Source organism: Hesperophylax consimilis, chromosome 18 (genome assembly GCF_061612785.1).
Source record: "Hesperophylax consimilis isolate HC1 chromosome 18, BYU_Hcon_1.0, whole genome shotgun sequence".
In the NCBI taxonomy this organism is placed as follows: domain Eukaryota; kingdom Metazoa; phylum Arthropoda; class Insecta; order Trichoptera; family Limnephilidae; genus Hesperophylax; species Hesperophylax consimilis.
In genome coordinates this window covers 32,501,080-32,513,943 of record NC_142853.1, presented here as the reverse complement: position 1 = coordinate 32,513,943, position 12,864 = coordinate 32,501,080, and the positions used below count along the sequence as shown (strand labels likewise).

Here is a 12,864-nt window from a genome sequence, read left to right as displayed (position 1 = left end):
TTTTAATAAATTTAAAAATAAAATTAACTTCACTACAATAAATAATTTAACGAATTAGAATGACGATGATATCTCACTATATTATTTTATAAATTATTGTATAAAAAAACTAAAATCTCTTCACTTTATATGTTTTTATGATTCTTTTTTTCTTCTATTTACATATATATGTTAAGTTTTTATTATTTTCCCTTTACACACGAGTTTTAGACTCTTGTAAAGGTAAACATGTTAATTTTTATTGAAATATGCTCTTACTATGTAAATTTAAACATTATACTGTATTTTATAAAATAAATAAAAAAAAAAATATACATATTATATGAAAAATCTAAACTAGTTTTAAAGTTTTTTTTTAGTTTTAGTTGGTTTATCCAAATACTTTAGTAGTTCAAGCTTTACGAATTTCAAAGTACGCGATGCTTTTGGATTCGATTTTTATAATCCTGATTGTACTTTGCCCTCATGTCAGTGGTGGCTCGAGCACTAATTGTTTAATTTTGGGGTCCTACATTTTTACTGTACAGTAAGGAGAATATATGACGCAAATGTGAATGGTAGAAGTCAGGATCACCCGAGGAAGACATGGCACCATAAAGAGAATCAAGTACTTGAGTTGGGCCATGTCAAGAGTCAGAAGTCATGCCACCAATAAATTAATAAATTATAAAAAATTACAATACATATACCAATTTATAATACAATATAATAAAAATAACGCTACATCTGGGAAGTTTATCATCAAAACTTAATTTGAACGTGAGCTAATCCCGCCATAAACGACTTAATATTTTTGAACTAAAACAAACAGTTTAATATTTTTTTTACGGGGGGATTCAATGGACTGTATCCGCGGTACTTGAACTTGAGTTCTCGGATTGCCTTCGATCAAGAAAGAAACGTGATACCAAATTGCTTAAGAAAACAAATCAGATTGTCCCCAAGTGCAACAGTTCGAATGATATTTTTGTTCTTGAAAATGTAACAAAAGGAACCGGTTCCTCAGAAAAAAAAAATTATCATCAAACGATTTTATGAAAACAAAGTCACCGGGACAGAAATTTCGAACATCTCTAAAATTATCAGTAATGTTTTGACGTTTGTAGTTGGTGCGCTTCAATTTTTAAACATATTCAATATGATTCAAAATGGAATAGACTCCCTTTTTCTGCTAAGTTGATAGAAATTTAATTCGAATGTTCGACACGTATTAGTTAGTATGGTTATTACTGGTCGTACCTTTACTTATACGTATTTAACCCGCCCGTAGTCCGTTGTGCTCGAGCTGTCACTGCACCCTAAAATAATAATAGCGCACTAGCTCTTTATATAAACAAAGTTCACTCTTCACTGTTCCCGGTAAATATTTCACAATGGAGTTTCCTGACCAGTGGGATAAATATAACGATTCAAGTGTTTTCGAACTTTTAACAAGACTCTGTGAAAAGACTACGACTGCCTATGAAGTGACTGAAGATTTCGGTTCTTTTAATAAAACTCTCACTAAAAAGCTCAGATCGTACGCTTATTCTATTCTCTTGAAGAAGTCTTCAGTTGTATTGCCTTCTGAACCTTGCGAACCTGTCATGGACATGCTGAGTGATTATTTCGTGAAGGATTGTAATAAGAAAAATATTGCCGACTATGATAACTTAGTTTCTGTTAAAAGTAAAATTGATTGGCTCATTGAACGAGACAAAAGTAAAGATAAGCCGCATTTTAATGAATCACTCGCCTGCATAGTTTCCCTAAGGAATTCTGTTGTCGTTGATCATGGGAAATCTATGTTTGAGGTAAGTTTTCCTGATTTTTCTTCCTATAATGAAGTTTTTTTAATTATTTTATTTTTGTCTCGCACTAGACGGCCTCTATAGTCGAGTGGTAAGGCTCTCGATTACGAATCCATAGTTACAGGTTCAAATTTCGGCGAGCACAATAAATTTGTTTTGTTTTACAATGAATCCATTAAGAATAATTTATAGTATATTTGTGGCGTATTTCAGGAAGGTTGGAAGATACTCTGAACATCGCCCTGGTGAAATGTCATAATTCAGAATTGAAACTTTGCTTGAAATGGTTTTAGCCGTCTTTGGTACACTACCTTCAGCCTCACAACATAACCCGTTAAATATTTCCCCGCCGCCCTTTTAATAGGCACAGATTATAGAAATTACACTTCGTTTCAACATTACAACAAGAAATAACCATTTCGCTCGGGATAAATAATAGTTCAAAATTTACTTGAACAATTACTAAACTATCTCTTTGCCGCCATCTTGGACTTTTTGTATGGAGTGACACTTGCGAAGATTTCGTTTCAATCTAAATATGCATAAATTACTTAATTAATCCAAACTAAGAACTTAATAACCTATTGTTTGCATGTAAATAGTTGTTTCTTGTAATAATTGTTGAAACAAAGTATAATTTCCATAAACTGTCTCTAAAAGTGCGGCAGATAGGGAAATAATTACCCATATCCCTATTGGGGATGCCATAGTCCCATTGGCTTTAGACAGTTGGGAATCTTTGTGCGGTATTCACATTAAAAAAACAACAATAAACTGAGCAAGTACATACTTAGTAAAATTATATTCTATTTTTCAACAGAATCCATTCAGTTTTGGTAAGATAGATGAGATCTTGCCGTTATCTGAGATGCTGAACCCCGGAGACCCGAAGCCATACCAATATTTCCCGGACCACATCTTCCAGCTTCCATTCTCTATCAATGAAAATGATCATCTTAACTTCAACCCCCCATCTCTGTACAGCCTGCCAATGGATGCATTTTCTTCTAAGCCTGGTAATTATTTTATTTTATTATTTTAAAATTTAGACAGACTGTATCTGTCTATACTTTAAGGTCAGCAGGTGCCTATTAATTCAGGTAGAGTCAATTTGTTCACTTTTGGGAACAGCTCATATGGTCTCATGGAAAGCGCTGTATCTCCCTTACCACCATGGTGAAAAATATGAACTAAACGGTATTAGAAAGAGAAAACACCACGCTTTATATTCAAATCTAGAAGTTAACCACAGAGGAATTAAAATGTATTCCTCTATGAAACCAAAGGTTCCGACCGCATTTTGAGAAGACATTTTGTGAATTTTTTTATTAATTAATTTTATATGAAACGACAAAAGAGTTAGGTGACAAAAATGTTTATAATACATTAATTTCTCTAGTAAAATCTGTATATTTTTTCGTTATTAGTAATTTAAGGCGATGCACTACGTCGTGTTATATTTTAAATCGAGCCGCTATCAATAACACCCCTTACGTAGATGGTGATAAGGTTTAAATTTCCGTTTAACACAATCCGCCTGTTTTAATTTATGCATGAAAAAAACATGGCCAAAAAGTGCTTTTTATTTTATTTTGTGGATGTTCAGGCATAAATATTTAATTTTTTTCCAATCATTTTATAAATAACTTTATTTGCAAGATTATAAAACAAAATTATAACCGAAAATGGGTTCGTAAGTAGGAGATTTTGAACTTTAAAGCAGTTTTCATAGGCCTTATACATTATTTTTTTCTGGGCTTATAAAAAGACTTACCTAAAAAATACTCGATTATTTTAATGGCCAAGATGTATTCTACTCGCAGTATTTAACTAAAGCATCTGAAACATTTCTAGGTGACCAAATTTTCAAACCAAAAACACATGATTTTGCATTACTACTTAGTGCATCGCCTTAAGATCAGAGTTTAGTCGAAAAAAGTTAAGATGAGCCATTTAAAAAAGTTTTTGTGTTTGATTTTCTAAATATTAATATTACAAAAATTCTATGTTTATTTCTAATAATAATTAATATTCTGTGTACTGATAAATGGTATTTGGCAGGCACCAACCTCGCACTGCTCGGCAAGCTCAGCATGTCCAACGTCCACTCTGTGAGCAGTCGTTCCTCGCGGGGAAACCAATGGTCCGTATCTTCTTCGCAGAGTGACGAGGGCTTCCTCTTCTGTCCTCGACTTACGGGGCCCAGGGACTTGATCATCCCCAAGAATGATGGACCGGAAGTGAGTACTTTTATGTAAAATAAAGTTGTAATTTGACACCGTACAAGAGCACTCCTGTACGTATGTGTGGTGCACAATAGAGATGTGACGTACTTCTGGTAGTTCTGCATAATCTTAACCCTTCAGGCTTTAAAATATTTTTACCTACAAGTCCCAACGACGAAATTTCGGAATGCTTCTGAGGTATTTTAAAAGCAATGAAAATATCCTGCCAATTTGTAATCATACATTTTGACAACTATTTTGATTTTATCCATGGAATCAAGTTTAAATATGAGACAAACTAATGAGATAAAACTTATAAACAATAATAATTGCGTAATTTAGGTTGTAATAAAAAATGCCCACGGATGAGCGATCAGTCTGACAGGTTAACCTTTCCCTTACTGTGCTAAAAAAATACACGCGTTCCAGTGCTGTGTAGTCAATACACATCTCAAAAGAAGCGATTTAATATCGGAAAAATATGAATATTCATAGCTAATCAATTATGTTTATTATATTTTATATCAAAAATGATAATAATTGTAATTTAATTGCTGAAAACATGAAAAAACCATCGGCAGATGCTAAAGAAACGTGTGAGGGGTCCACATCTAACGACGGTTCGCGGCCAACTGGCTAGCGGCTGGCGGCTGGCACAAACACAGCTGTGCAGTCATAGGTATCGATGGTCTAAATCTAAATCAAAAACTACAACTGCAGAAGTGTGGATGTCTCATGTTCCCGCATAGCGAATTAAAGCGGGACATCAATAGAGTGTCATTTCCTCGCACACTCTTCGCGTATTAGTATCACACGGTTTGATGTATTTGATTGTATTGGTTTATTTGTTCCCGATTTTTAACCAAAAACTCTGATTTTTAATTGAATTTGAAAACTATGTAACATATTATTTTTTAATTCAGTGCACAAATGTATAACGGAGGAATACCTAAAATCTGAACCCAGAATATATTATATTTATAGAGTTATTAAAGTTATTAGAAGCAATGTGTAGTAAATACACACCACAGATAAGGAAAGGTTAATAAATACATATGAATATCAAATTAAATATCTAGCTCTGTTTTATACCCATTATGTTTTTATTCTTCAGAAAAAAAGGAGATTAGACGCCATAAGTAGCGAGCAAATGTTCTCTCTTTGTGGAACATCTAAATCTGCATCGTCTGAATCAATCAAATATCTGCCAGAAAGCTCTCCATCCAGTATGACTTCCATCTGGGATTTGGCACGAACAGAAGAACCTCTAATCACCCTGGAATTGTGGCAAGAAGCCTGTAAGTATTCAAAATAAATTGTTCAAATCTACTTAGTACTTAACCAAGGTGGATAAGGGTCCTATTTTATTTTCTATTTTAAGAAGTTGATGATATGCTAGAACCAAATATTTTTTTTAATACAAAAATAATATAATAGCCAGAATAAAAAAACCAGCATAACGTCGACGGCAATCCATCACCGCATATGTAACATCAATGCATAAGTTAGTAATCTTTGCAATGGCATTCTGTAAAATGAATAGTTTTTTTTACATTAGTTCCACAGAAAAAAAATCCTTCAAGCCCTATCTAATTTTTGAGGATGCTATGTGGAGGGTCTTTTTAGGGAAAGAAAGGAGAGGAAGTTCTGGGAAAGAAAAAGGTATGAGGGGTGAGTAGGAATCTGGGGGTCAGTGTGTCCAGGAGTGATGGATGTATGAATCTATCCCCCCCCCACTGTGATGCAAGGCGATGGTTCAAGAGAGTCCGACTGGAGAAGTTAAAGGGTCTCACTCAACCAGTCTCTCCCGAACTAGCAGTTGGGCAAACGCATTTGCCGCCAATACCTAGACAAACCTCACCCATATACCCGGGCACCACTGCTAACTCACCAAGCGTAGCAAACCACTTGAGGTGACTTATGGCAGGGGTGTTAGTTATCCAATCAATGGTTCCTGGGTCGGTAGTACCCAAACCTGCCTCCCAAATTGTATTTAATTATTGTAATGGGATCGAGGCCAGCAGTTCCCAGCGATATTCTGATACCAACCCTGATGTATGGCAGTGAGAAATGGAATAAATAACCAGGGGAAGATGTGGGTATACTGAATGCAGTGGAAATAAGATCTCACATGTGCATGCGTGATAAAACCACTTGTGACCGAATTACAGATGTAATAATGCACAGTTATACAAAGAAAGAAAAACAGTTGTTGAACAGAGAAACGAATTATAGGAATATGAGTATATTAAAAAAAAATATGTGAAACCCACCTTACCGAACATGACTAATGCCATTTCAAGTAACATTTCAATTCTGAATGGTGATCTTTCACCAGGGCGATACTGAGAGTATCTTCCACTCAACTAAGAAAGTTTAGTAAACATATGGAGTAGGGGATGTCCCAGTAAATCATAGCACAATCAAGTAAACCAAATGCTTGTGTAGGGTCATGTCAAGAGTTGTAAAGAAATTTATGTACATATATGGATATAGATAGATATTTGGGTTTGAATGAAGCTAGTGGTATGTTCAAGGAAAGATTGAGGCCAGTTCTTAATAAAAATAATAAGAATATTTGGCTAGTTTATATAGCGCCGTTTTCATGAGAAATCACCTCAAGGACGCTGTACAAATATATTTCTTAAATACTTAATACAAGAACTACTGACTTAGAACTAGTGACTTACATCTGAGACTTATATCTAGAGACTTAGGACTAAGGCCTATAACTACTATCTTAATAAAATATATATTTACATATGTAGAAACTTATAAATAAAATTAATTTTACAAGCGTCAGAAGAAGGAGGAAGTTCTATTATATTAGGGTGTTTTAAAATTAGTTTTTATTATTAGCTTTTTTTAATTTTTATTTATCTATTAAATTGAATATAATTACATTTAATACAATATAAGATATGGGTAGTCCCACAAAGCTGTGACAATCAGCTTGTCTGTAGGTTCTACCATTTAATGTTATAACATAATACACATTAGCTTAAGTTTAAATATTAATACCAAATATAATGTTTAGGATAGATAAACGTTTTGTTCATTTATTAACCACTTTTTTGTCAGTTTAGGGCAGGGTTCCTCATTATTTTTTAAGTAAAATTTTTCGTTAAATTTGTTATAAATCACAGGTATCAAATAGTCAAGTGTTCTGCTACCATACTTATTTGATATTAGTGGAATTTTTAGGCCTTTTTTTTCAGTAAATCTTGTTTTGTGACTATGCACCAATGACTTTTTGCACGCATTTTCTCCCACATTATCCATAATTATAATAAACCAGAGAAGCCCTTTAATTGGGAGTAGGCCCTCAGAGCCATATAGTAATTTTAAGTTGTTTCTTTGTTTGTAAATGCTAGGTTTAACAATTTTTTTTAATTTTAGCAGTTTGTAAATTTTGAATGTATTTAATATTAATATTACTCAAGTGTCCCCAAGTTCGAATTCCATATCTAAGTATTGATTCGACCATAGAATGATATATAAGTTTGAGAGTGCATCGAGGCAATACAAATTTTAATTTATAAAAATTACTCGCCAAACATCGGAGCTGGTTACAAATTTTAGTCACACTTTTGTCCCATTTAAAGTTATTGTCTACGATTATGCCAAGGTAGGTAAGTATATTCGTTTGTAAAATCAATTTTTTCACAGCAGCAAATATTATCCATTTTTTTATGTATACATTCAAAATTATGTGCAGTTATTTTAGGTAGGTTATTTTGGAAATATATCTTAAATGAATGAATGAATTCTCTCTAGAAAATGACTTAATGATTGGGTAAAGCTGCTGAATTCCGCCTCATGCTTCATACGCAATTTAAAAAAAATAATACTTTATTTCAACTTAATTACTAAAAGAAACAACTATTAATGCCCGGGGAGATGGAAAACATTCAGAAAATAGGTTATTAGGCTCTTAGTTTGGGTTATTTAAATAATTTATGCGTATTTCCTATTGTTCAAACTTAAGTCAGATGATACGAATAAGAAAAAACATGGTGGTCGCACTGAATTAGGAAAAAAATAGAACTTTTGCATCTTTTACCATCTCCCCTGACATAAATATTTGTTGTTTCTTGTAAAGTTGAAACCAAGTGTTTTTAAAAATAAAATTACGTATTAAGGCCCTGTAGTAAGCGTTTGAAAGGGAGATATGTAAATACAAATATTATAGGGAGCGCGCTATTATTAAAAAAGGATAATAATTAAGCGAAAAAGGTGAAAATATTTAAGAAAATACGACTCGTTTGAATTAGAGAAAAAATCTCTCGACGAATGCTTAAATTGCATTTAAAGATACACTATGAATTTTTTAATACCTATAATAGAACAAAACGTGTTTATAATAATTTTCAGAGCTTAATTTGTGATTTTTTTTTTAACGAAGAAATTTCATGTAATTACTGTTTCGGCTTTACAAATAAATAGATATTATCTTAAAAAATAACATATTCTTTTAAGAATTTAACCGTTTGTGTGCTGGATCTTTTTTCATAATATGCACTAAAATTGCATGTTAAAAAACAAATTGTAAAAATTATTACAATCCTACGTATTCTTGTTGAACTTATTTTTGCTGTGAACTCACGGCTTGCAATTCACTATTTTTGTAATTGATGTAGCAATTTTTTTTTTAAATAATGCACACCACACGCACTACCTCACACGCTGAACTCTCACGCGCACTTAAGAAGAGTAAATCGTCAAAATATCGACTATACCCACTCAAACGGTTAAAAACTTAAATTGTTAAAGAGAAATCGATAGAAATTCTGAAAGCGGGGGCTTCAGCGCGAGGTGGAATTTGGCAACATTACCAATGTTTTTATTAATTCATTATTACGTATTCTTGTTTGCAGCAAAACTGGCGCCAGTTCAAAAGCGAAGCCTCATCTCTTCTTCGAATATGCAAATGTCTCATTGGAGACTAACCAACGGACACCAATTAAAGAGACTTAATATTATATCCGAAGTAGAATTCATTCTGCACATCAAATACCTTACAAGTGAGTCTTATGCGAGCCCAACTGCTGAGCTAAACCTCAACTTATCCGAAAGGAATGAAGCAACTGCAAATGGCGCGAAACGCTGCTTGCAGTTGCTTCGTTCCTTTCCCGTAATTCGTGGCTTTACATGTTATATTTTAGTCGTGGAGATGCAAAACCCGCTCTGGAAATTTCTACATTCACAGTACTTAACCCCTTAGGCTAATTTGTTCGCTTTTGGGAAGAGCTCATACGCTCTAATATAAATCGTTATGTCTCCCTTACTGTCATGGTTAGAAATATGATTTAAACAGTGTTAGAAAGAGAAAATACCAAGCTTTATGATCAAATCTATAAGTTAACAACAAAATAATTGAAATGTACACCTCCATGAAACCAAAGGTTCTTACCACACTTTGCAAAAAATTTAAACTTTGAATTTTTTACTAATTATTTTTATATGAAGCGACAAAAAAGTAAGATGACAGATGATAATACATGTGTTTAATAAAATGTGTATTTTTTTGTTCAGTAATTTTAGTTCAATGTTTAGACTTTAATACATACGATGGGCCATTTTTCAAACTTTTATGTTTGAAAGAAATTGAGTTTTTAAGAAATAACAGTCAATATGAGGCCTGAGAGGTTAAGTAAATTGCAAATACAATATTTCGCAAAATATCAAAAGAATAATGTATAATTTAATTTTTAGCGTAAAATGTATATTCAAAGTTTTCCAAACAGTTCTTTGTGACTACCTCCAGATTTCTGAAAAAGTCCAAAATGGGTTTTGCAACTCCACAACTCATTTCATCAAACATTACAGTAATTTGCAACCAATCTCAATCCTGTTTCAAACCCTACCATTTTCCTACTGGTTTCCCTCCATTAATTAAATATAAAAAAAAACAACTTCTTAGCTTTTATACCGTATGTTTTAAAAATGGAACACATTTAAATTTCTAGGAAAATCTTAGAATTAATTACCTACCCAAATTTTATCTTAGAATTAATTACCTACCCAAAATCTTTCTCAAGCCGGGCTTTTACATGGATTTTAAAAACAGAATATACCTAGTGAGCTATCGATAATTATACACAATATTTTTAAAGCATTTAATAACACTAAACTGATAAACTGAATATGAAAAAATATTAGCAAAACATGTAACAGTAACATAAAGTAATATAGAAACTAGAACGATACTACATATAAGAGAAATCACTAAAACTACATTACCAACGCTACTATAATTTGTAGGATTCAACAAAGTGCTGGTATAGCTGATGAATACGCTAATTCTATAAATGGAGTCAATAAATATATACTGTCAATTATGTTGTTAATGACTCTGTGTAACACAATAAATTTCAACACAATAATAAAGCATAAACCAGCATATATACATAAAATGTTAATAGATTCATTTTCTTTTCTGCAGTGGGTATTGAATCCAGTTCTTTCAGCTACAATAAAGCGGCAGAAAAGTTTCAAATGAAACCAGAACTATGCTTAGAAGGATTACTACAGAGCAGCTTGAAAACCTATGTGAATGATCTGCTTGCCATCGGCACCTGCTATTGGAATTTAAATCATTTAGTTACACCGACATCAACTGGAGAGAATATTATCAAGGAAGGATTTGTTTACAAGGTAAGAATTTCGTATTTGAAGGGGTTCCACAGGGATCAGTTCTAGGGTCAAAACTATTTGTGTTATTATATTGATGGGTTATAGTGTGCAATTCTTCAATGAATTACTATAAGTTATGATAATTTTGAAACAATCGTTACACACACAATCATAGTGTTGTCCTCGTTTGGACAAAAGTTACTGACCCCAAATACAAAGTTATGAAATATATTGCATTTGGAAGGATAAATATTGGTCAGAAATGTTTATTTTTTAAATTTATTTTATGTAATATACATTTTAAGGTTTTATATACTTACCTGCACAGTAATAGATAAACTTGAAAGTACATAAAAGTCACTAAAACTGGCTTAGTGACTTTTATCTGACTTGCCGAGGACTTTTTTGTTGTTGTTAAATAATGTTATGATGATAGTAACCTTGATGTATAACCACACAATGTATGTCAACAGTTAGAATAACAGAAGAGTATGAATGTGAATGAAGCGAGGAGTGTGTGCTAAGACTAAGTTGTATGGTGGTCCATCTTCTTTGCCTACTTCTTCGGAAGAAGGTTGTGATGGTAAAGTTTGGTAGTGTTGAGAAGCACAATATTATTCAAATGTTAGCTGACCAAGTACTTTATTTCAGTCCATGTGTGACAGCATAAGGCAGTACCTGGTTTGGTTTCGCCTGGAGGTGGACAAGATATTTGGCGAAGGGCTGACAATGGAACTCCGGAATGACAAGTCTCTGCCGACACTTATTGAAATCCTGCACTCCCTGCGCCCCCTCAGCTGGCAGATCACAACTATGGCCAAGATCTACAAGGTTTACGAGCATGGTAACATCATTTTTTTTTTCACTTCTTCTAACACAGCAAACTTATTTTGTGGCACCATTTTAATTGAAATTAATAAAATACTTTCTTATTTTTTTTAATGTGATTTATTGATTCTTACAGATTCAGTTATAAAAATTCAGTTATCAAACCTACTCAGTCAACAGATACATGATATCTACATAAAATTACAAAATTATATAAAAATTCACTCAAATGACTAATAATACAAAGAGAGACACGGGTGATGCTTAATATAATTAGCTCAACAATTGTTACATATTTTTGAGCAATAACAGGATTTTTCTAAAACCGTAATAATTATCGACGAAAATGTCTACTTCAGCACACTGTATCTTATTAAATAGTTAACACATTTGGGACAGAGAGCTAAAATAGATAATATTATTTTTAAATGATACATCACAAGAGCGCCCTGTTTGTACAGTATACACTGTACAGATAGGGGAACTATTTCTAGATTCGGTTGAGCAACATTCTGAAGACGGTTAAGGAAGGAGATAACGACAATAAAACTTGCACTTGTATTACAGGTAACTGTCGAGTTTTTTCTGTTCCTTGAGAACTGAAATTTGAAAATGCCTAATGCTAGCGTCACAAGACGCTATACTCTCAATGTGTTATTTGGGCGTGGCCTATATCACCTCTCCCAACCCCTCCAGATTATAGCTTCTGTGTGAGACTAGAACATAATCATATGACCACGATTGGTTGCACGCCAAATAATTCAATATGTACTAGTACTTCAATCAACAATTACTGCTTATTATATTTTTTCACCTGTAAACAACCAACTTTTGTAGGAAAGGCTTTGTTAGTGCTAAATTTCCCACTAGATGGCGTCGAAACATATTATATCTAAATTTGTTGGTGAAATATTTTGACTTGTCAAATTGGCGTATGTTATTAGGCGTGTTGGAAATAAGCCGACTTAACTCAGTAGTCCAGAGCACCTGACCGGACATCAGAAGGTGCGGGTTCAATTTCCGTCGGCGGCATTTATTTTTACTCCGGAGATATTTTCAATTTGTATGGATATTTCAGGAGACTAATTATTGCTTATAATAATTTGTTATCCTTTGTGCTATACATAAAAAACCTTGTCGTATAAACATTAGTTTATCATTAAAAATAATAATAAATTCCCTAATTTATGACATTATATTTCAGAGTATGACAGGAACTGTTTGCGAGGAGCTGGATTGATGGCTTACCTCTACGATGAGATCAGCATGGTCACTCAGACCCAGGTGTCAGCTCTCCTTTACTCAACTCTGAAGGCTACGTGTTGCGTTTATTTCAGGTAATTATTGCTCATAAATCATTGATGATCAACAATCCATAATTCTAA

General features: G+C 33.1%; 1 protein-coding gene across 1 annotated transcript in view; it reads left to right on the top strand.

Moving 5' to 3' along the window:
- Positions 1 to 1,092: 1,092 nt before the first annotated feature.
- Grip163 (gamma-tubulin complex component 6) overlaps positions 1,093 to 12,864 on the top strand; it is a 30,472-nt gene continuing 18,700 nt past the window's right edge. Inside the window, exons 1-8 of the mRNA XM_089642412.1 lie at positions 1,093 to 1,793; positions 2,611 to 2,806; positions 3,852 to 4,030; positions 5,130 to 5,313; positions 8,893 to 9,039; positions 10,461 to 10,672; positions 11,303 to 11,495; positions 12,684 to 12,816. Of these exons, the coding sequence (XP_089498538.1) occupies positions 1,374 to 1,793; positions 2,611 to 2,806; positions 3,852 to 4,030; positions 5,130 to 5,313; positions 8,893 to 9,039; positions 10,461 to 10,672; positions 11,303 to 11,495; positions 12,684 to 12,816 (1,664 nt within the window). The 5' untranslated portion in view covers positions 1,093 to 1,373. The remainder of the gene's footprint in view (positions 1,794 to 2,610; positions 2,807 to 3,851; positions 4,031 to 5,129; positions 5,314 to 8,892; positions 9,040 to 10,460; positions 10,673 to 11,302; positions 11,496 to 12,683; positions 12,817 to 12,864) is intronic.